The 24,902-nt window shown below is 36.3% G+C and overlaps 1 protein-coding gene across 1 annotated transcript in view; it reads left to right on the top strand.

The window, feature by feature from the left end:
• The first annotated feature begins 564 nt into the window (after positions 1–564).
• Positions 565–24,902, top strand: part of LOC128552806 (uncharacterized) — a 29,064-nt gene continuing 4,726 nt past the window's right edge. Inside the window, exons 1-4 of the mRNA XM_053533873.1 lie at positions 565–776; positions 17,549–17,625; positions 18,995–19,064; positions 22,208–22,402. Of these exons, the coding sequence (XP_053389848.1) occupies positions 17,581–17,625; positions 18,995–19,064; positions 22,208–22,402 (310 nt within the window). The 5' untranslated portion in view covers positions 565–776; positions 17,549–17,580. The remainder of the gene's footprint in view (positions 777–17,548; positions 17,626–18,994; positions 19,065–22,207; positions 22,403–24,902) is intronic.

Raw genomic sequence — 24,902 nt, 5'->3', positions numbered from 1 at the left:
TACTCCACGCGTAAATGCTTGCTTTGTTTTATGTCTTTTTGGCGATGGTCCGTCGCTTGTCCTGCAACGCTTAATCAGCGTTTGAACTGCGCATCGCCCCAAATGGCCGAACATCGGACCTGCAATATCAGTTGAATGATAAGGATAGTAACATATTGTTGCTGCTCTTGTTTACCAAAGTCAGCATCACCTGATAATGTAATTACAAAAACAAATGTTATGAACAATATGTAGTTGTGCTTCAGGGTTCGCCCATATGGTCGATTGTGATGACCTGGTGACGACAGAGCCGCGCATTATTTCGCAAAAAAATTTAAATTCATAGGACATTACTTTAAAGTAGATAAAGAAATATTTTACAATATATATCACTGAATTGAACATTGTATTGGTTTTGCTATTTTATATCAATAAATTTTAAACCTTCTGTACGTTGTAAAATCTTTTGCATTAACATATGTTCTGATTACACTGGACGCATTTTTATCTATTCATTTGTGATTTTAAGCCAGTTATTCTATTCAACTTAATTTTAGTCAATTTATAATACAAACTACGTCTTTTGTTTTTCTCTGTAATTGGATACCTTTTAAATTGTTAAAATTATAAAGACGTGTTCTCCAGTCAAGTTTTACATTAAAAAATATTTCATTGTATGATTGAAAATGTACTATTACAAAACGATAAAAAAAATAAATTAACAATTTCATTTTACATCAAGGAATATATCATTGTATGACTGGAATCTATTGGAAACGTACTATTACAAAATAAAGGTAGGCCTAATGATTGTATTTTAGTTTTATCATAAAGTACATAAACCATTTTAATCTAAAAAAAGTAATAACACGGGTGGTAAACGCGCAATCCAATTCCCGCTGGGAATACGCTTAATATGGGTTGCGTAACGTCCGGTGCTGGTGTTGCGCACAAAAAAAAGACGAAATTGAGGTATATGAAATTGTGATTTTGCTTAATATGAGACAAGAATAAATTTTCTCGAAAAAAGCAAAATGCTATTCGACACAAATATGATAATACATCATATATGTAAAATATCTGGTTTGTAATTTATGATTATCACAAAAACTCGAAGCGTGAAAAAAGTATGAAATCAACAAAAAATGGAAGTTTCTGACCTCATATGCCTAAACTGAGGACATCTGATGCTTTTTTTTGATAACTCAACGGTTATAAAGTAACGAATATCAAAATTATTTGCTTCAAATCCTGCTTACGGGGACATAATTGACAAAAAAAATCATCGGGAATGGGGTTGCGCAACGGGAATGGAGTTGCTCGTATACATCATAATGTATATACTGTATACGCGCAACTCCATTCCCGGGGCGCAACCCCATTCCCGATTATTTTTTTGCCAATCTTTCCCCCAAAAGCAACATTTTCATTCAAGTGTATGCAATATTCATGACTGTTTTACACATGTTTGATCATTAGAAGCGTCACATTTCCAGAAAGAAGGCACAAGAGTTAGAAAATATGCATTTTTCATGACTCCATGCTTTTTTGACAGTTCGAGCCAGCAGAGTTTTCGTGATAACAGAGCTGATTCTTAAATTAATAAGATTGTATTTCACACATATGATCTTTATTCATTTTTGTGTCGAATAGCATTTTGCCTTTTTTCAAAAACATTCGTAAATGTGTCATAATTTACAAAAACAAAAACCCACCTACCTCAATTTTGTATATATTGATGCGCAACACCAGCACCGGAAGTCGCGCAACCCATTTTTAGCGTATTCCCAGTGGGAATTGGATTGCGCGTTTACCACCCGTGAATAACAGAAACGTTACACATGAGGAAAGCTCAATCACAAAGTTATTGTCCGTAAGTATTGACCTGGCACTCATTAATTTTTGCCAATATTTTCGGGCGTTTTCGTTAATTTACGCAATATTAGTACATTGTATTCTGAAAGTATCTACATTACTAAAGTAACATGTAAAGTTAATCATGTCATTATGGCGTAGAGGTAAGGTGTCTGACTTCCACGCACGTTAACACGGGTTCGAAATTACTTACTTAATAGATCTTCTTCTTTTTTCAATTTAATGTAGATTTATTGTAATTTTATCGTTTAAATTCTTTTATGTATCATATTTCATGAATTTTAATTGTTTTCTCTTGTAATATCTATTTTCTAGAACGCTGGTAACAGGTAATTTGTCTTTTTATCTAAGATACCATTATTATTATTATACCAGATTTATATAGCGCCCTTTTCATGATACTTTTAAAACAATTTCATTCCACTTTTTTTACAACGGGTAAATATGATTACCCTTAATAAATGAATCATAAATATCACGATACGATTGATCAAATGGGAAGTAAGTCTGCATATAAAATTTGGGGGGAAAAAAAGATACGGTCAGACGTAGGACTCGAACACACAATCCTGATAATTTGCAGGTAAACGCTTTGGCCGCACTGCTACCTGCACATGTGGTAGTATATCAATTAAGAATTATATATGTAATATTTAGTTATACCGCTATTTATGTTCGGACGCAGTCGCCATATGACCTATCATGTGTCGGTGCGACGTTAAATCCAAAACAAAAAAAAACAAAAAAAATGTTCGGACACCGAAAATTAATTTACGGAAATATACAGAATATTCATGAGTGCCAGGTCAATACTTACGGACAATATATAGAGGATATTTGTTTGTTTCGAGTGAACACTACAATGTATGGTGGCTGATTTCTGCTATTTTGCGTTTTCGAAAACACCAGAATTAACAAGTTAAAATGGCAGGGGCGCGGGGCGAAAACTCGCTATTTAGCGGGGACACGGAGCGAAAACTTTATAGGATAATTAGCGGGACGAAAAATCGACTCATGATAATTAGCGGGGCGGAAAATCGACATTAAGGAACTATAATGGTGGGGGCGCGGTGCGAAAACTCGATGTCTGAAGAGCGGTAATTATCGTGTTTTCGCCCCGCGTCCTGGCCATTTTAGTTACTAAATCTCGACTTTTCACCCCGCGACCCCGACAATAAGCGAGTTTTCGCCCAGCACCCCCACCATTGTAATACTTAAATTTTGCCTTTTCGCCCCGCGACCTCGCTAATTAGCGGGTTGTCGCCCCGCGACTCCGCCGTTTTATTTCTCTAATTTCGACTTTTCACAGCGCGACATTTTGCATTTTCGTTTTGTAAGTGTTACGTGTTGCAATTATGTATGTGTCTGATTTGTGCCATTTTGACTTTTCGCCCCGCGGCCTAGCGGGGGCGCGGAGCGAAAACACGATAATTAGCAGGGTCGCGGGGCGAAAAGTCGAGATTTAATAACTAAAATGGTGAGGGCGCGGGGAGAAAAGTTGACATTTAAGCAGCGCTAATTATCGTTGTTTCGCCCCGCGCACCCGACATACCAGTTACTAAATCTCGCCCCGGACCCCGTTAATTATCGTGTTTTCGCTCCGCGCTCCCGCTAAATAGCGATAACAATAATAATGATAATGTGATACTACGATAACGAAAACGCAATAATACGATAGTACGATGATGATACTGCGATATACTATCGCGTTTTCACCATCGCGATATCGCGTTTCCGCTATCATGGTACCGTGATTTCGCAATTTCATTACCGTACTATCGCGTTATCATCATCGCACTTTCGCGTTATCATCTTCGTACTATAGCGTTATCGTCATCGTACTGTCGCGTTATCACCATCATACTGTCGCGTTATCATCATCGTATTGTCGCGTTATCACCATTCTCATGTGGCCACTTTGTGGTTAAATGCCCATTTCTCTGTCAGTTATCTATATATACTTGAACACCATAGATCTGAAAAACTAGAGACGTGTTCCTTGGAACACTTGTGTCGCCTTCATTCAAGCAGCTGTCATAAGAGGGTCATGTCCAAGGTTCACACCTTTGACATTAATGACCTTGACCTTCAGCCAGCATGGTTTGCTTGTGGGTTCTGCATAAAGCCTTCACGACGGAAGCATATCAGTCAAGTTTCATGGTAACCCTTCCAATTGTTTATATGAAATAGAGCAGACATGAAATCCAAAGGTTCAAACCTTTGACCTTCACTGATGACCTTGATCCTTAGCGCCCGTATTCAGCGCACAACTATTATATCCGCTATCAAATAATGCGATGATGATACGGTGATAACGCAACAGTACGATGGTGATAACGCGACAGTACGATGATGATAACGCGATAGTACGATGATGATAACGCATGAGTACGATAATGAAACTGCAAAATCACAATACCACGATAACGAAAACGCTATATCATGATATTACGATAGTGAAAACGCGACAGTACGATGGTGAAAACCCGATAGTATATCGCATTATCATCATCGTATTATCGCGGTTTTGTTATCGTAGTATTGCGTTATCATCATCGTAGCATCGCGTTTTTATTATTGTAGTTTCGTGTTTTCGCGTTTTCATCATCGTACTAACGAGTATCGCGTTTCAGATCAACACATTCAAAGGCGATAGCCCTAACGGAATTTCGTAGTATTTCTTTTGATCTGTCATTTTCACTTATTTTTTGGTATATATCTTCGAATTTTATGACATCTATTGAATAGTAGTATCTAACAATAGAAATCGAATTTATGTGTTTTGAAATATGAAACGCACAATTATGAATAAATCGGAAGCTTTTTATATTTTACTTGCACAAAGAACATGTTTTAGCATGGAAACATTGTTGTGGCCGTTAAATGTCGCACCACCGTTAAATGTCGCAACCACAGTTAAATGTCGCAACGTTAACGTGATATGTCGCAACCACCGCTAAATGTCGCAAAATCATCTGCCGCTATATGTCGCACTTTTAAAGCTAAGTTTCGCAAGAATTTGTCCACCATTATATGTCGCAACACCAACGCTAAATGTCAAAATATGTAAAAATATTGCAAAATAAAATATGTTTAAACCAACGCTAAATGTCTCAATGCCTATTCACAACTGAGACATATATTAACAATTCAATGTGTATTTTTTAAATTTTATATTATGTAAAACACTTGAATCTTCAATAATGCGGTGGTAGCCCGACGGAAGTCATACTCATATATTCTTGTATACTTTTTCGAGGGCAGCAGACATTTTAATGTTATACAAATACAGTCGAAACTCGGTATCTCAAACTCGCTTACCTCGAAATTCCGCTTAAGTCGAAGAAATTTTCAAGTCCCGTCAAATTTCCTTCTTTATATATGTAATTCAACTTCGGTTACGTCAAAATTTGACTTACCGAGACTCCGGATATGTCGAAAGGGATTTTCAGTCCCGTCAATAAAATTTAATTGCATTGTAAACTCGGTAAGTCGAAGTGAGGAAAAAATGCAATAACATTTCACACATCTCATCGTGAATGTGGTTGGTTTTTAACACCTGTCCATGCTTATTGCTTAACCAGAGAGCCGTGATGCCGACACATCAAAGATGGGGCGATAATCAAAGTGAGATGATGTCATACTTGTTTGCACGTGCCATAATGATAATTATTTGATGTAAACACTAGATTTCTTAATCAGCGGTCATTTGTTTTTGAAACTTTATGAAAATTGCTTTTAATTTAAACTAATGAATTAAATAGTTTGAACAGCTGGGATCTTTGATAAGGATTAATTAGAGATAATCGCGATGAGAATGTAGAAAAAAATTAACTTCTTGGGGGAAAAGCATCATTCGTTCAAAATGTCAGATCGAAATGCTGTCAGTCCTCCGGGAGAGAAACGTGGTACAAAAATGAAACTTGACTCAAAAACATTTGAGGTCGGTATCATTTTTATTCTTCAAAAAACTGAAAACTTTGGTAAACACAAACTGTACGGAATCGTTTACGTGTATAGTGCCGACAGCGTATACATACATCACGGAAACAGCTTTTATTATTAAAACTTCTCGTAACTAAACCAACTTCTTTCATCATTTTGTCCGTACGTCCCTTCTCATAACTCGAATTTCGGTTATCTCGAAATAAAAGCACGGTCCCTTGAAATTCGAGATATCGAGTTTCGACTGTAATACTAATTGCTGGAATATAACAATTTATAGATGCCTGAGTTTCACAGCTTGATTGAACAGTTTTCATAGAGGGCTACGTAAGAAATACTGAGTATATTTCAGAAATTACTTTCCATATAGTGCTAGTGTTTTCACACAGGAAGATTTTAAAGTTTCCAGTAAACAAATACGGTTTGCTAAAAACATTGTGTTTGTGGGGGTAGGGTAGGGTAGGGGAAGGGGTGATGACAAAGGAATCTAAGACACAATACCAACAGCAAGTAAAATAATTTTCTGTGTAGTTTTAGCGGGAATAGGCTAATGCAGGGTGCATGTACCACGTGCCTTTTTCGCTAATCTAGGGTGCCAAAAACATGGCGGAATCCTCAGTAAAAGTGACATTTTCTTAAATAGCTTTTAACCAACCTGTTCAAATAAAAGGAAACACAGATGAGTGCCGTCTCATATGAAAATCCAACACTTGGCTACAAGTTTTTTGTTTCAAAGTCCGTTCGTTTTCTCTTAAAGTGCAACGGCGCAACTGAAGTGAACAAATTTGATGATGTTAAGACGGGGGACATTTTCGCAAATGCAATAGATAAACCCTTTAAAAAGGCGTAAAAGATTATTTTGCGACACGGATATTTGTACGAGTATTGTCTTGACATATACACTTTAAGAAATTACAAATTAAGAGCCTTACATATCTTCCGAGGCCGGATTTATGAAATTGCTAAGCAGGGGTCCGTTTTTCATGATGCTAAGACGGGGGCATGATTCAACGATTTGGTAATGGAAGTCTTTTGTATTTCATTAACCCGCTTCATTGAAGTTTTCCCATGTTTATACTGCTTACTATAAGAAAAATCCCGTTATATGTATCTTAAAATTAGTTTAAGAATATTTTATTGCAAATGTTACACAAGATACATTCATACACATACAGACAGACATAACAACACAAGCAATAGGATATTGACGGAAGTATTGAAATACGTATCGAGTCAACCTCCGGAAAGATAATATTTACAATACTATGGATGGCTGTTAAACTAATGTGTAACACATTCTTAGTTATTCATGAAAAGGAAAAAAAAAAGCAAAATGAAAAACCAAAAAAAAGGAAAAACAACAAAATGCTCAGAAATGGAAGGTAAAGATGAAATAAAAGTATTAGTACATCGCCTTTTTAGTAATTAGAATATTTTAGCAAAATTAGGTAACCATAATGGTTAAAGTATGAAATAGTACATAGAAGAACTATATTCTCTAGAATGAAAAGGGAAGGAAGAAAATATGTAGAGAAAATGTTCAGCTGCCCCAAACCACTCCTAGCTTTATATACTTAACAGTCTTGTTGTCTGGAGATAATGACAGTATAGGGGTCCGATCACAAGTCAAGCGAACCTATGGCTTCCAAGGATAAATTGTTGGACAGCTGTGAAGATTTGTCTGTTGTCAGTATCAGACAGAGAAGTATCACCATAAAGTAAGGTGTTAACAGTGATAGACTGGGTGAAATTACCAACAGAAATTAACATTACATGCCGAAGAAGGTAATACAGTCTACATTCAAGCAAAAAATGTGAGCTGGTCTCGGGTTGTCCGCAATGACAAAGCGGAGAGTTAACAATATTACGTAAGAACAAATGATAATTAAGACCACTGCATTTCATACGAAGTCTAGCATGAAGAATTTGTGCTTTTCTACTTCCACAGTAATAATAAGAGGGAGTTTGACGCTGGTCGGCCTTAAGACGCCTCTTTAACACACTAAGCGACGGTGCATTTTTGATGTCATCCGAAAGATCGTTCCATTCGCGCACAGTCAAAGGAAGAAAGGAATTGAAGTATTGTGAAGTGCGAGAAGCCACCGAGCGGAGATCACCGGAATTGCGAAGGCTGTAGTTGGAAACGGAATTAACGACTGGCGGGACGAGACTGATCAGATACGAAGGAGAAGTGCCTCTGCACATTTGAAAAAAAAATGATAATTCTGTGATCGCGCCTTCTATCTTCAAGCGTCCTCCAATTCACCTCTAGTCTTAAGTCATGCAGTGATACTAGCTTGGTGGCTCCAGTTACGATTCTGGCACACTCATTTTCAATTTTGTCAAGTTGTTCCTTTTCATATGCTGTGCAGTTGTTCCAGATTACATCTGCATATTCCAAAATCGGTCGTATAAAGGAAAGGTATATCGTTTCAAGAGATCTTCGATCTAAGACAATTTTCAGCTTGCGAATATCATGAACCCTTTTTCCAAGCCTTGCTTGTTATGTAGTTGATATGATGATGCCATTTACAATCGTTTGACAGAGTGACACCAAGATGTTGATGATAGGAAACCTCAGGAATCTGGAGTCCTGCCATAAAGAGGGGTAGATGTAAATGTTGATTTGCTTTGCGAGAAAACAGTAAAGATTCAGATTTTGCAGGGTTGAACTGTACAAACCATGTATCGGCCCATCTGGATATTTTCTGGATGTCCGTCTGTAGTAATGAGTTGCCTGTTCAGGTTGGTCAACAATAATATAAAGGCTAGTATCATCAGCAAACAAGCTAATTTCACTGCCAATGTCAACTACAATGTCATTAATAAAAATCAAGAACAGAAGAGACCCAAGAATAGATCCTTGGGGGACACCAGCACCGATACCTTTCCAAGTAGAAGAGGTTCCAGGAAGGATAACCTGTTGGCGTCTATTGAAAAGATAGTTAGAAAACCATTCAAGTAAAGATCCAGTAATACCTGCATTTTGTAGTTTTACAAGAAGACCTTTGTGCCAAACCTTGTCAAAAGCTTTGCTGATGTCAAAAAAGACAGCCCTTACCTCAAGCCCTTCATCTAGAGCTTTGCAAAATGTATTGTAGAGAAGGGTCAACTGACTGACAGTGGAATGGCCAGGTAAGAAACCAGACTGCACCGGGGTTAAAAAATTTGTGTCATGAAGGTGATTGTAAATATGTTTAAATAAAACGTTTTCAAATGCTTTTTCTACACAGCTGAGAAGGGATATAGGCCGATAGTTGTTTTGGAGAGAGTAGTCGCCTTTCTTAAAAACAGCACACACGTTTGCATCTTTCCAGGACAGAGGAACGTTTGCTGAGTGCAGAGAATAGTTGAATAAAGAACAGAGAGGGCCGGAAAGTTGCCGAGAAGCCTCGCGCAGTAAACGATTACTAATTCCGTCGGGACCAGAGGCCTTCCCTATTTGCAAGTTTCTGAGAACATCCTCAACTTCATTCTGGATAAGAGTCACAGATGATAGCTGGCGTTCAACTGGAGGGACGGTTGGATTCGGTGGAGTTTTACCGTCATCATTTAGTTGAGTCTGATTTGCAAAGTACGTATTTAAAAGGTCAGCCTTTTCTGCATCACTTGTGGTTGGCATATTAGTGACAGGATCGATAAGGGGTGGGATAGAAACAGAAGAATCTTTAGTTATGAAAGGCTTCAATGTATTCCACCAGTCTTTTGAAGAAGATGTGCAGGTTTTAAGTTTGTCTACGAGATTAATGTAGTACGTGGATTTGGCCTGCTTGATGGAACGTATAGTGTCATTACGGATCTTTCGAAATTTAGACCAGTGCTCGGCAGATCCCGACAGTTTTGCTTTTTATATGCACGTTTACGCCTCCGAATACACCGTCGTATTGCGCTTGTCATCCATGGGACATCTCTAGGACGTACAGTAACAGTTTTATTTGGAATAAGGTTTTTACATATCGATAAAATTGTGTCTGTTATGTTAGAAGCGTACGCATTGACATCTGCGTTGGAACACGATTCCCAATCTGCTGACGAAAGACTTTGTCGCAAGAGGTCAAAGTTACATTGATCATACATCCAAATAAGCCTTGTAAACGTAATTGGCGTAGGTTTACAGAATTTAAGAATACAGTTCGTGGGACAATGATATCTGAGCTCCTGTTCCAGGAAGTGATCACTGACACCGGAAGCTACAACAGATCTTGGATTAGAAACGAAGAAGAGGTCAAGTATAGAGCTTGAGTTCTCTGTAAAATGCGTAGGCTCTTGGATCAATTGGGTGAAATTATTTTTTTGACAAAGTGAGGCAATTTTTAAGTTGGAGCGTTGGTCCATAATGTTCCAGTTGAAATCACCTGTTACGATTATGTCATGAATACCGGTATCGATAGCAAGAGAAAATGAATCGTCTAAAAGAGTGTTGTAGACAGAGTCAGAACCTGGGGGACGGTAGAAGGTTCCGAAAAGTATCCGTTTGTTGTTGCAAAGAGAGAGTTCAATCCAAAGGCATTCCAATCGATTGGGTTCGAGGTCGGGTCTACGTTTGAAGTGGATGCAATCTTAAAATTCAAGTGGTCATGACAAATGAAAGCTTTTTACCGACTGTAAACTGTGAAATTTTACCTAAGGTGAAGTACTTAATTTGAATGGTTTAATGAAAAATGCACCAACTTTCACTCTATAGTGTAGGCCCGGTACAATTTCTCCTTCTTTGCTGTATAGTAAAACAAACACTTTTGGACATGGATTCAGCGGCGAATTTCACAACAAATACTTGTATACAGGGTTGAGAGCCCTACATTTCTGAATATTAATAATGTCCTAGTCAATAAATCATAAAGAAACACTATCATCAACAATGAACTTCTTTGCTACATATCAAAGTATTCAGTCACTCTTTATGATTTCCCACTCACATCTGTTATGGCCTCCAGTCTGGAATAGTTTTTAATCCTGCCGCACAGAAATGTAGTCCTGAAAACAACACACGGACAAAACAACTGTTAAAGTCACAAAATGTTTTACAAGTCAAAGTAGAGATGGCTTCAACTCGGAAACTTCAAATTTCAAAGAACTGTTTCCTAGGATACAACGACCCGGAAGTACTTCAATAACTGGGTGACACCCTATGTGGCAAGTTGACGCTTCTTAACAGTTTTAGCTGAAACGGGTCTCTAATTGTTAAAATGTGAACCGTTCTTACTTTTGCTTTGCTTCTTAAGGCAACCACTGAAAATGGTAGTGAATCTGCACAGCAATGTTAATCTCAAAATGTGTCTTTTTAGATCATAGTTGTGTGCTGTTTTAATCGCCTTTGTTGGAAAATATATCTAAACTGCAATTTGAAATGAAATAAATTATCATCGTAACTTTCAAAGCCTTAAAAATGTTATTTAGATACATGTATTGAATTATCAGAGTATGTGCCGGTAATTTTTCCACATGTATTGTGAAATCATAGTAAATTTTGGAAGGTTAAGGTTTAAAGAACTTTTTTTTAAACCATTGAATTACAACAAAAGAAAACGTAATTCAGAGCCAATATATATCATAAAACACATTGCAGGTTAAATAGACGCAGTGATCATTTTGATACTTAATTATACTATATATAAAGAGGTCGATCGCCTCAATCGTTGAGTTGTAAGATCTCTCTCACAGACAACCATGATTCGAAACCCGAAACCGACCATGTCTCTTATGAAAGAAAGTGGACATTTTCTTTGAGAAGATTTGAATATGGTGCCGGTTCTTCACAGGAACGATGGTTCGATAAACTGACCACAATACAACTGGCGTTAAATTTCATATGAAATATAAATAAAGACAAATAAGTTATGAGTAAGGTAAAATTATTTATGAATGTATGCAAAAACGTTGACACTATCAAGTTTCTCAGTAAGCTGTTGCAAAGAAAATGACACAGAAAAAGAATTAAGGCCAATATTAGTCCCATTCGATCTACAAAAAAGATGAGAATCGATTTCAAGCGTATACATCGCAGGCCGATTCTTCATTCACGAACGACTTGGGACATTTACAGGCTCCGTAAAATGATATTCTGTGGGCTGTATAGGCTATTCGATACAACAAAATATATTTTACCAAGAATATCATCGAAACAAAAACGTGCATAGCAACAAACTAACATTTTTGGTAACAATAATTTAAAACATTTGGTTACAATCAAGGCAGTCGAGTACAATCATTCCAGATTATAATGCTTCAATTCACGTTCAAGAATAAAAGAACTCTTATCAACAAGAATTTTTCTTAAATGCATTTTTGTCACAAAATTTCCTTTTTGAAATCGAAAAAGGAAGTAGCCCATTTATTAATGTACTAAATGCACTTCACTTAAAATTAATGAAGAACAATGATTAACAATAAAAATAAATCGGAAAAGCGCTACCTTTCCGACCAAAAGTAAATCATAAACGACTATATTTTGAAATTCGAAATGATTTTCAAATTTACTTTGATTGAGAAGTTGGACACCAAAGCATACTGTATGGGAATAATTAAGGGTCATTGAAACACAGGACCAAAATATCCACTCTTTACGATCTCCTGCAAACCACGGCATATCAGCTGTGAAAGATTGAAAGTAATCCACATTATAGTCAAAACAATTTCTAGAAGTAAGAAGAGATGGACAAAATGTGCAATGCTTAATATAACCGCCCGCCGTAGTTATAAGGTCCAAGATTTCTGTGGCCTCTTTCGTGGCGCAGAAGGCCTTTTCTGGAGTTATATGCCCTTCCGTATTCCTGGCACACAAATGTCTGAAATGTAAATGCGCTTTAGTAGTACAGTAATAATAATATTTCATATATTTTAAACCAAAAAGGACATTCCGAACAAAATGTCTTAAAATACGATATCTGGAAATAGCATATACATTTTATGACCAACGAAACCAGTACAATTTCCGATTTCTTTTGACAATTGTTACTGACGCTCATGTCAGATGCGCAAATATATTCTATTCAGCCTAAAAAGGAATTCAAAGTTAACGCGAGTGAAACAGAATTTAATATAAACTGTTGCTTTTTCAAAAACTTAACAGTATTTGTTACAGAGGTTACAAAGAATGATGTAGACATGACATTTTAGTCTACCTAGAAATGTAGTACATAAAGTAAACGTTGGTGCATTTTTAATTAAATCAGTCAAATTAAGTAGATATCTACTAAGTAGTTCACCTTCACAGTTTACAGTCGGTGAAAAGCTTTTATTTGTCATAACCATTTGAATTTTAACATGCATATAACGAGTTTTTTCTTACAGTAAGCAGTATAAACATGGGAAAAACTTTAATGAAGCAGGTAAGTGAAATACAAAAGACTTCCAATAACAAATCTTCAAATCACGGCCCCATCTTAGCATCAAGAAAAACGGACCCCTGCTTAGCAATTTCATAAATCTGGCCTCGGAAGCTATTGAAGGCTCTTAATTTGTAATTTCTTAAAGTGTATATGTCAAGACAATACTCGTACAAATATCCGTGTCGCAAAGTAGTCTTTTACGGCCTTTTAAAGGGTTTATCTATTGAATTTGCGGAAATGTCCCCCATCTTGGTAAAAAGCATGGTCGCCAGGACCGTAACTTACCGGAAGTTTCTTAAAATATTTTGTCAAAAAAAATTAACGCAAAAGATTCTTCCTGATACTTAGACTGTTCACGCTGTATGGTTTGTGAAAAATGACGGCCCTTGCTAAAACATGTGTAGCAATATCTATTTGAGTGGTAAAACTCAGGTGATCGATCTAGAACCATCATGACCCATTTCTTTTCAGAAAAAAATATCGCGAGCGCTCGACGTCTTACCTCGAGCTCTCGTAATCTTATCTCGAGTGCATGACATCTTATTTTGATCGCACGACATCTTAATTCGAGGGCACGACATCTTATCTCGAACGCTCGAAGTCTTATCTCGTGCGCACAATACATTATGTCGAGCGCTCGAGAAAACTTAATCTAAAAAAAATTCGTGTCCTAAAAATACCATCATATGAAAAAAACATGTAATGTATTGTTAACTTATAATTTTGTTTGAAACCAATGCTCATATACATATGACGGGGGCACGACGCACGACATAAAGTCACATGAGCTAAACAGGACTCAGTAGGATTCAGTAGTTAAGTTGTAACAACTGTTAAACTTACCTTTTACTTGGTCTTCTTTTTCTGTGCGTCATTTAGCGTTGGTATTGCAACATATAACGGTGGACAGATTATTTCGACATTAAGCGTTACAGGTGCGACATATAGCGGAAGATGTGTTTGCGGCATTTAGCGGTGGTTGCGACATATCACGTCAACCTTGCGACATTTAAGTGTGGTTGCGACATTTAACGGTGGCGAAAGTTTTGACAAACATTTTGCAAATGCGGTGGTGCAATTCTATATTTCCGTAAAACAACTTGTAAATTAATATCATTATACTGTTATATTGATAATTGTAGACATGTCACAAATTCTTCTAAAGCATTTCAACAGTGTCGAAGACAATTTAAATGAAACTTATAAGGCATCAACATGAAATAAAAAAGATTTCATGTCCGATTATTATTTCCTGGAGTTATGCCCCTTTTCCGGACTTCTGTACTCAACTCCATCCGATATGGAAGTGAATCTTGTGATACATTTTCAAAATAAAGCGGGCTTACGCATAAAATATGGACTATTAGATCCGATAATTTTCTTTGGAAATATGTCTGTTTTTAGACTTTGAAATATTACAACTACATCAGATCCTTGTGAAGTCAACCCCTCCTACAGTTTACATCCGGTGACAAACATCACCAACAAGAAATGAACATATGCATGTTTTTCATGTCCGATTATTTTTTCTGAAGCTATGGCCCATTTGTGGACTTAAAAATATTACATCTGCAATTTGTTTATTCAAATCCCCTTACAGCTTCCATCTTACTGAAATTAATCTTGATGTACATCAACATGAAACGGACATGCATATTTTTGGATATTTTACGTCCGAGTGATATTTTTTGTAGTTATGGTCCTGTTTCTGTTTGAAATATTACAATTGCATTTGTACATAATTTACTCAACGCATAGTTTCAATCTGATAAAAATGAAACTTGGTATGCATAATCAAGAAAACATGCTCATTTTGTCTGCAGTTCTGTGGCCAGTCTTTTCCAGTTATGTCCAACTTCTGGAATTCATAATATCATTCTATTTAGCATTTAAGGAAGTATGTGATATACTGTGTTGACATTCTTTTGATGAGAAAGAAATATATGCTTTTTAGCACACCTAAGCACGAAGGAAGTGCTCAAGGTGAGCTTTTGTGATCGCCCTGTGTCCGTCGTCGTCCGTCATCGTCCGTCATCGTCCGTCATCAACAATTTGACTGTTTACACACTAGAGGCCACACTTTTGGCTCAATCTTAATGAAACTTGGTCAGAATGTTTCTCTCAATAAAATCGTAAACGAGTTAGATATTGGGTTATCTGGGGTCACAAACTAGATCACGAGGTCAAATCAAAGAAAAGCTTGTTAACACTCTAGAGGCCACAATTATGACTGTATCTTCATGAAACTTGGTCAGAATGTTAATTTTAATAATCTTTAGGTCAAATTTAAATCTGGGTCAGGTGGGATTAAAAACTAGGTCACCAGGTCAAATAAAAGGAAAAGATAGTTAACACTCTAGAGGCCACATTCATGACCATTTCTTAATGAAACTTGGTCAGAATGTTAATCTTGATCATCTTTAGGTCAAGTTTGAATCTGGGTCAGGTGGGGTTAAAACTAGGTCCCCAGGTGAAATCAAAGGAAAAACTAGTTAACACTCTAGAGGCCACATTTATGATCATACTTGATGAAAATTAATCAGAATGTCAATCTTGATGCCCTTTAGGTCAAGTTCAAATCTAGGTTAAGTGGGATCAGAAACTAAGTCACCAGGTCAAATCAAAGTTAAAGCTTGTTAACACGCTAGAGGCCACAATTACAATCATATCTTAATGAAACTTGGTCAGTATGTTCACCTTGATAATCTGTAGATAAGATTCGAACCTGGGTCAGGCAGGATTAAAAACTAGGTCACGAGGTCAAATAAAAGGAAAAGCTAGTTAACACTCTAGAGGCCACATTTATGATTATACCATAATTAAACTTGGTCAGAATGTTAATCTTTATAATTTTTAGGTCAAGTTCAAATCTAGGTCAAGTGGAGTCAGAAACTAGGTCACCAGGTCAAATCAAATGTGAAGCTTGTTAACACTCTATAGGCCACATTTATGATCATATCTTAATGAAACTTGATCAGAATGTTAATCTTTATGATCTTTAGGAATAATTCGAATCTGGGTCAGGTGGGATTAAAAACTAGGTCACCAGGTTAAATCAGAGGAAAAGCTAGTTAACACTTTAGAGGCCACATTTATGATCATACCATAATGAAACTTGGTCAGAATGTTAATCCTGATGACGTTTAGGTCAAGTACAAATCTGGGTTGGGTGGGCTCAAAAAGTAGGTCATCAGGGCAAATCAAAAGAAAAAATTGTTAACACTCTAGAGGTCACATTCATAATCATATCTTAATGAATTTTGGTCAGAATGTTAATCTTGATGATTTTTAGGTCAAGTTTGCATCTTGGTCAGGTGGGGTTAAAAACTAGGTCACCAGGTCAAATCAAAGGAAAAGCTAGTTAACACTCTAGAGGCCACATTTATGACCATACCATAATGAAATCTGGTCAGAACGTTAACCTTGATAATCTTTAGGTCAAGTTCAAATCTAGGTCAAGTGGGGTAAGAAACTTGGTCACCAGGTCAAATAAAAAGTAAATCTTGTTTACACTCAAAAAGGCCACATTTAAGACCATATCTTAATGTAACTTGGTCAAAATGTTAACCTTGAAGATCGTTAGGTCAGATTCGAATCTGGGTCAGGTGGGATTAAAAACTAGGTCACCAGGTCAAATCAAAGGAAAAGCTACTTAACACTTTAGAAGCCACATTTATGACCGTATCCTCATGATACTTGGTCAGAAGATTAACCTTGATGATCTTTAGGTCAAGTTAGAATCTGGGTCATGTGGAATGTGACCTACTGACCTACTTTTTTGTCTTTAAGATAAAGCATTGAAATTTGGAAGACATGTTCAGTTTTGCACACCGATCTTAAAAATGACTTCAGTGACCATGAGGGTGACATATACTGACCTACTTTCTTGTGTTTCAAGATACAGCCTTGAAATTTGGATGACGTGTACAGTTTAGCACACCGATCTTAAAACGTTCTGACTTTCAGTGACCATGAATGTGACCTACTGACCTACTTTCTTGTTTTTTAAAACACGGTCTTGCAATTTGGATGACATTTACAGTTTTGCACATCGATCTTAAAACTGACTTTCAGTGACCATAAATGTGACCTACTGACCTACATTCTTAATATTTTAGCATCAGTTTGACATTTGAAACATGTAGCTCATATTACTCAGGCGAGCGATCCAGCGTCATCATGACCCTCTTGTTCATTATTTTTATGTGATTATTCGCAATCATGTTTTATATTTTAATTAACAATGATTATTATTGACGATATATATATATATATATATATATATATATATATATATATATATATATATATATATATATATATATATATTGTTCCAGTATTAAGATTGACTTTTTGTGTTTGTTCTCATCTATTTTTGGGATCATTTTAACTGTTACTTTTTATGATTCTTTGTTTTTCAGATCTCCTTCTTTGGTCTTACCTTTCTCAAAATATGGAACACAATATAATTGTACAAAAGAATAAGAAGAATCTGAAGGTAAAGTAGACACATCTTTATTTTGTTTTGTCCTTAGATGCACTATTAGTGTTACTATTTTGTATTCAAAACAGAGCGGTTTTATCTAAATACAGGTCACCCAACTTGATCAACCTGTGTATTAAGTGATCGAACGTCGCACGCATTTACAATGTATAAGTGTATGATCAGCAAACTCCAGCACAGTGTTACTTCACCTTATCGGTACATTAGACACTGCTATTACGTATAAATTAAGCTGAATTTCAGCCGAGTTGTATTTCAATTAATATTGTACAAATTTGTATCTCAATGGATAAATATTACATGTTTTGCTTGTAAAACACGCAAAATAATTTCTAAAAAATAAAGCAGTAATTATACTAATATTAACTAAGCAAGTGATAGATTCACTATAAACAGCAGGCAAGTGATAGTTATAGTAGAAATTTCAAGCAAGATATTGCTGAAGCATGAAGAAAAAGCAATTGATTGTTATAGACTAAGTATAAATACTAAATACTACAAGTGGTAGTTGTAGCACGAGAAGCAGTCAAGTAATAGTTGTAGCACGAACACAAAACGAGTGCTAGTTATAGTATAAATACCATGCAAGTAATAGTTATAGTAGTAATTTCAAGCAAGATATAGATGAAGCATGAACAGAATGCACGTGATAATTATAGTATGAATACCAAGCAAGTGATAGTTGTAGCATGAGCAACAAGCAAGTGATTGGTATTAGTATAAATACAAAACAAGTGATAATCATAGTATAAACTGGGCAAGTGATAGGTATAGCATGAGCAACAAGAAAGCGATTGGTATTAGTATAAATACCAAGCAAGTGATAGTTGTAGCATGAGCAACAAGCAAGTGTTTGGTATTAGTATTAATACAAAACAAGTGATAATCATAGTATAAACTGAGCAAGTGATAGTTGTAGCATGAGCAACAAGAAAGTGATTGATATTAGTATACATACTAAGCAAGTGATAGTTGTAGCATGAGCAACAAGCAAGTGATTGGTATTAGTATAAATACAAAACAAGTGATAATCATAGTATAAACTGGGCAAGTGATAGTTATACAATGAACAATCCGCAAGTGGTAGTTTTAGCACGAACAGCTAGCAAATGATAGTGAAAGCATGAGTAACAAGGAAGTAATAAGTAAATGATGAACGCTAAACAAGTGGTAGTTATAATGAAGATATATGATATAACGACTGAATAAACACCTTAATACTTCCCAAGGATATCATTATCAGCCGTTAGTCTGTAGACTTGAAAGGCCGATGATTTTTTGTTCCGTATATTGTTTCATATTGAACGTTCAATAACAAGGCTAGTGACGGACAGTAAATGGTATAATTCACGTGTATTTCCAGGAAATAAAAGAGCTCAAGACAGCACAGTCTTTTCAACGTGATCAGTATGGTTACATCATGTCCAAATTAGGTAATACTTCCTTACTTCTCAGTCTACAAATATACATTTCTGTAATGAAGCTAATATATTGTTTCTTGAAGCTGCCTCTGCGTCCCGACCGTACCAAAATAAACCAATGCTTGATATAAATCATTATAATTAAGTCCAATTGCCGCCCTCCATGACAGTTTGCTTTGTCATGAGACTGGACAACTGAGCTTGTTCAACATAACATATAGGTTTTTGTTCGGGTGATAAACTTTGGTACGGCTCGGCAAATATATCTACCAAATTTCGTTACAGAATTTTACCCCTTCGTTATTTTCCATTGTTTGAATCATGCTTTGAATATTATTATTATATTATACCAGATTTATATAGCGCCCTTTTCATGATCTATTTCACGTTCAAAGGCGCTTTACATAGTTCAAATGCAGCCACACAGGGCGCATAATTCATCCTCTACTAGTACAGACACAGAGCGATCTGACCAGAGGGACAGAGTGAGACAAAGCCCCCACGATAGAGAGATCAGTAATCAGATACAGGCTTGTCCGGCTAACTTAGCCTAGCTCGTTGCGAATAGACAGCCTGGTTCTTTAACGTGCCCAGTGTATAGCACTGATACACGTAAGGATTGCCTGGGTTCCTGACTAGCGTTTCTGAAAATTCCCGAGTAGCTGCCGGGAATCGAACCCCCGACCTCAGGATTGGAAGGTCAGTGTGCAAACCACTGAGCTATCCGTCCACCTTCTCAACTAATTGGTCTTGGTAAGTGGCAAATATGTAAAAGTTTAGGGTCAGGTATCTCAAAGGTCACTGGGGTCAAATATTGTAATAGTGCAGCTTTTACTTTTATTGCAAGCTTCTCAGTTTCATTACATCTTCTTAACTTTTGCCCCTGTTATCATCAAAACATCACATAGTATTTTATAATGCCATTACAATAACAACTGCCTGATAAAGCCTGTCTGAGAAAAGCAGCTTTTCTCAAGTCAATGACCTGAGAACACTTTACACTGTGTAAACCTATGATAAAGTCCAAGAACATCAGATTGTAAGAGCCCCAGTAATTTGAGCTCCTATTTTACACATTATAAGTTGATAATAATGGCATGATAAATAGAATAACAGGTTACTATTTTTTGAGAAAGGGATTTCTCAGACTCGGCCAGATATGGTCCGGAAGAACCCCAGTCTGAGAAACCCTTTCTCAAAAGACAGTAACCTGTTATTCTCTATGATCGTAGTATAGGCGCTACACCATTTTGTTCAGGATAACACCGCCTTTCCCTACATTTATTTTTTTTTCTTTTCTCACACTAACTTATTGCTTATACTTATTGCATTCCGTCTTACCCATCCACACCCCAATCCTCACCTCCCCCGAATTCATATTTTTACATTCCTTACACTTACTGATATCTTATATGGTTTCTTAGTATCCTTCATCCTGCACCCTCTGTCCAACTCCGTCCCACCCCATCCCGTAGATTTTTATGTTCCGCACGCTTACTTCTCATTATGAATTCTTAGTTTCCTCCCAACCCTCGCACACACAGAGCTACGCCCTCTCTCTTCGAAACTTCCTGACAAAAAGTTGATTTCATATGGAAGCTATATTCATATTTTGCACAACTAGAAACAAAATTAAAATCGGATCCCTACTGAAAAAGATATGCCATTTTGAATTTTAAGAAAATGTCTGGTCATAGAGGCGTTCACATTAAACATTTTTGCCACTAACTTATGGGATATTACATTGCTTATATTGTTCTTTGCGTTCCTCATATCGAGGGCTTAGAGCGAAACTGGTCTATCTGCTTCTATTTCTATATACAGATAGACCAGTTTCGCTCTAAGCCCTCGATATCCCCGCCTATACTCCCCCTCCCCACCCCCAAAGAAAAGAATCTGTATTTCGTGCTCTACATTGAAAAACTTGAATATATCAGAGAAATATCGTTTAAACGACATCTTCTCCAAATCCACGGAATGTATTTAGATGCAACTTGGCCTGGATGTTTATTGCATAGACCTCTTCCAAAGTTGTGCAAATGGTTCCGCTTAGTTGCACATAGGGACTGTCAGAGCTAAAAGTAGAAAAATCTTCAAATGACATCTCCTCTTAAATGGCAAGTCCGATTTTGAAATTTCACAGATGGTCCTTATGTAACGCTCTAACAAGAGTGTCCAAATCATCCCGTCAAATAAAATCAAACACAAAAAGCCATAAACGCCAGGGACGTGGTAACTTTTCCCTATTTGTATTTATTGGAAACACTAAAAATCTTCTGGTATGTAACTTCGGGTCGGATTTCGAAATAATTTCACACAAATGGTCCTTGTGTGACCCTCTATCAAAATTGTTCAAATGTTCAAATAAGTTCGATGGCCACCAGAGGGCGTGTTCATTTTTTCCTATATATATATATACATAATCCCAACATTTTTAGTTCACTCTTAACTACATATTGTTCTACAAATACGAACATCAACTAAATAAGCCAATGAAATAACCTGTAACAATAATTTTGACGGACTATAAAAATGAGACCGAACTGCAGAATTTAATAATCAAATTATTTTATTTAAACAAAATGCAAAACATTTTAACTGCGTTTTTAGCATACACTTCCTTTTCCATAAAGAATATAAAAGCTTTGTCTGTAAAGACTCATAGATCATTACTACTCAAAACGTAGATATACATTATGATACACATAATAAAATCATTTACAATAATTGCTAAAGAATAGTGAAAGCAAGAGAATAATATTTCCTTGTTAATGTTTCACTTATAGTTTGTTTAGCTTCTCAGCCTTTTGCTACTTTTTCTTTGATTGAATTGGATCATTTCAAAAGATATTTGAAAATATGCAATCTTTGGAAATTCCCATAATACTTCACGTATCATGAAATGGTATGTTTATATAAGTGTGATTATTGCTATAGAAATAATGCATTATCATTTTTGTAAATATTTGTGTACACTTGGTCCAGTTCAAGGAGGTGCGTATGCGTACGAAATCTTTAACGTCGAAACATTTTGTAGACGAATGTATATTCGTAGTAAGCACAGTTAACATTATCCTTTGTCTTTTCGTTTCCGGCTATATCAGAATTCATTAACAAATTTTAAATCAAATTTTTCCATCGTACATATTTAAAAGAAGAGACGCCTGGCAGAGGAAAAAGAGCAAGGAAGAGGCACATTGCTATATGTGAGGATCAAGAACGGGATGTAAAGAGGCCGCGTTTAACAGGGAATGATCAGGGAAAGTCACAACCGGACATTAGCCACGAGACACTAGACGAGCAAGGAACAGAAAGGTTGCAATTGTTAGACGAGAGACCGTCAACTAGTGGTAAGCGTAAGAACAATTTCATTGATTTGAAAAATAAGCACTGATAATGTAGTTAGACAAACAAATCCAGAAATGATGAGGAGTGGTAGGGATCATTCACCCCTGCATGTACCTGATTCCGTACGAAAAAAAATAATGACCAATGTTGCTATGTTGCTTAAAGGTTGTGTCGAATTGTCCCAAATTGAGAATGGGTGTATTTTGACACTTAGTGATAAAGGTCATTTGCAAACTTGTAATCGTGGGACGCAGTCGAACGCTGGACTGATGCATTTCTTTATATATAGCAGTATATACCTGTCTGCTCATCCTGATTCAGGGCATGTAAAAGTATACACCGCAGATTTTACAAGTTCTATATTAAAGAGAAAGCGCATTTAGGACACTAGCAGGAGTAGAATGTCTTTTTGCACTTTTTCTTTGTTTTTAGTTGCATTCAACCCATGAGACCTTATTCTATCACATGGCAAAAAATTGGATTTTAAAGTTCAAATATAAGACCTTTTTTGATGATTTTATTTTAGAATAAACGGTAATCCTTTGATAGTGTTTACAATAGCACCTTCTTAATAGAAACAGATGAGCTATGAAATTATTCATGTGTAAATAATTTTCTTTTAAGTTTGAGAATACTGAGGTCAGTTCTTTTGAAGGGTGTTTTATAAAAGTATATCACATTTCTTTTTTTATAAATGAACCCATTCTTGAATTATATCACTTTTAATACATTGGGGGGAAGGAAACAGATACCCAAAAAATTGATTTGTCTGTAACGTTTTATCTGGTAATTTAGGGAAAATTTGTGATACACTTTGATTGTTTATGGGTCTCCCATACTAGTCAGGAGTCCATCAGGAGAAAATGTGACGAGCCATGGCATCAGAGAGTAGAATTTGGCATGCATGCTATATGTTATCTTTGATATGTGTGTAATCTCAAATTGCCCCATGCCATCCATGATTTTGCCTCGATTTCTCAGAATTGGGTCAAAGGTCAAGTAAGTACATTTTCATATATCTCACTTGAAATATCATTATATCTTTGTCAGTTTTGGGGGAAAAATACAAAATGGTATGAAAATAAAGCCAACCTATTAGGCTTTAACTAAAATAACTTTTTGCAAATTAGCTGATTTGCATACTCATTTATGAGTACATCCAAAAAAATGGCAAAATTGACGTGTATGAACGATACATATGTCATAACATCGTCATTGTTGCTATTTTAAGATCTAAATTGTACTAAATTAAAGGTGAGACTTAAAGCTATAAATATATATTCTTGTCAATAGTCATATTTATCAAATTACGGGCAAAAATTTACTGCTAAAAGTGGGTGGGGTAAACTGACATAAACACGAAAATTCTCAGTACCGTAGTATAAATAAATAATATAAATAGTATTTGATCTAAATATGATTTATCTCGGGCACTGGCTTTGGATTTGTACCAATTAAATTAAACTAGGTCAAAGGTCATTTAAGTGCAAAGGACAATAAAGTTCTTGTTAATTTCGAACAATGTATCAATGTAAGAAAATGCTACACATCATCCATAAAAATAACATTATATGTATTATATGCTATAAAACAGAACTAGTATACAATGCTGCAGTTTATTTTGTAATTGACCGGGACAGTTTCATTTAGATGTATTCAAATTCTGTACAGAAATGTCTACATGTATCGTTACTGTCAAAATCAATCGTCTATTGGGTAAGCGCAATTGACCCCATCACAGCCACATGCTGGTGTGCATTTCAATGATGCTTTGAAACATTTGCTCTTGGTTTTACATCCACAACTTGTTAGTTCAATGCAAGCATCAGGTACAGTTGGTAAACGTTTCCAGGCAACTTTTAATCCTTCTGCACCATTTTGCCATGCGTTTTTATCTGCAGGCTTTATTTCTGTATCCATAATCGATACATCAGCTCTGATCCATATACCTGCTTGATAATTTGCTCTTGCAATGTGTAGTTCCAGTGCATCACTTGTTGGCGGAAGCATTTCAAGCAGTTTCGTAGCCTTAACAAACAGAGAATATCTTGCATCATCAACGGACTCTTCATTGACGCCATACAACAAGCATACAAACTTCTCTGCCTTATCTAACTGTGCATCTCTTTCAATATCCGACAGAAGGTCAGGTCATGTGTAATACTACTTCCAACACGTCTTCTTGCCAATGACCATCAATCACTACAGCCGTTGAAAAAGTAGCCACTGGGTGCTGCCTCGTGACAGGAACTGAATTTTCAGTTGTAAGGACTGCAAGTAGATCGGATTTGGCTGTTTGATTCACCACTCTGCCAACTTTTGCAAGTGAAGTGGAACTTGAGACAACTCATGTTTCAATACAGATGTTATTTCTACAGTTTTCCAAGCATTTGCAGCGTTGAATGTGCAGCTTTGTTCTCCAGGTCTTTCATTTCTGCTTAATACTCTGGTCCCCATCGTGCACAGTTTAAGTGATCATACGTAGTCATCCAAAGCAGCATG

Source organism: Mercenaria mercenaria, unplaced genomic scaffold (genome assembly GCF_021730395.1).
Source record: "Mercenaria mercenaria strain notata unplaced genomic scaffold, MADL_Memer_1 contig_3175, whole genome shotgun sequence".
Taxonomy (NCBI): domain Eukaryota; kingdom Metazoa; phylum Mollusca; class Bivalvia; order Venerida; family Veneridae; genus Mercenaria; species Mercenaria mercenaria.
Note: the sequence above shows the minus strand (reverse complement) of the source record. Positions and strands in the feature narration are given on the sequence as shown.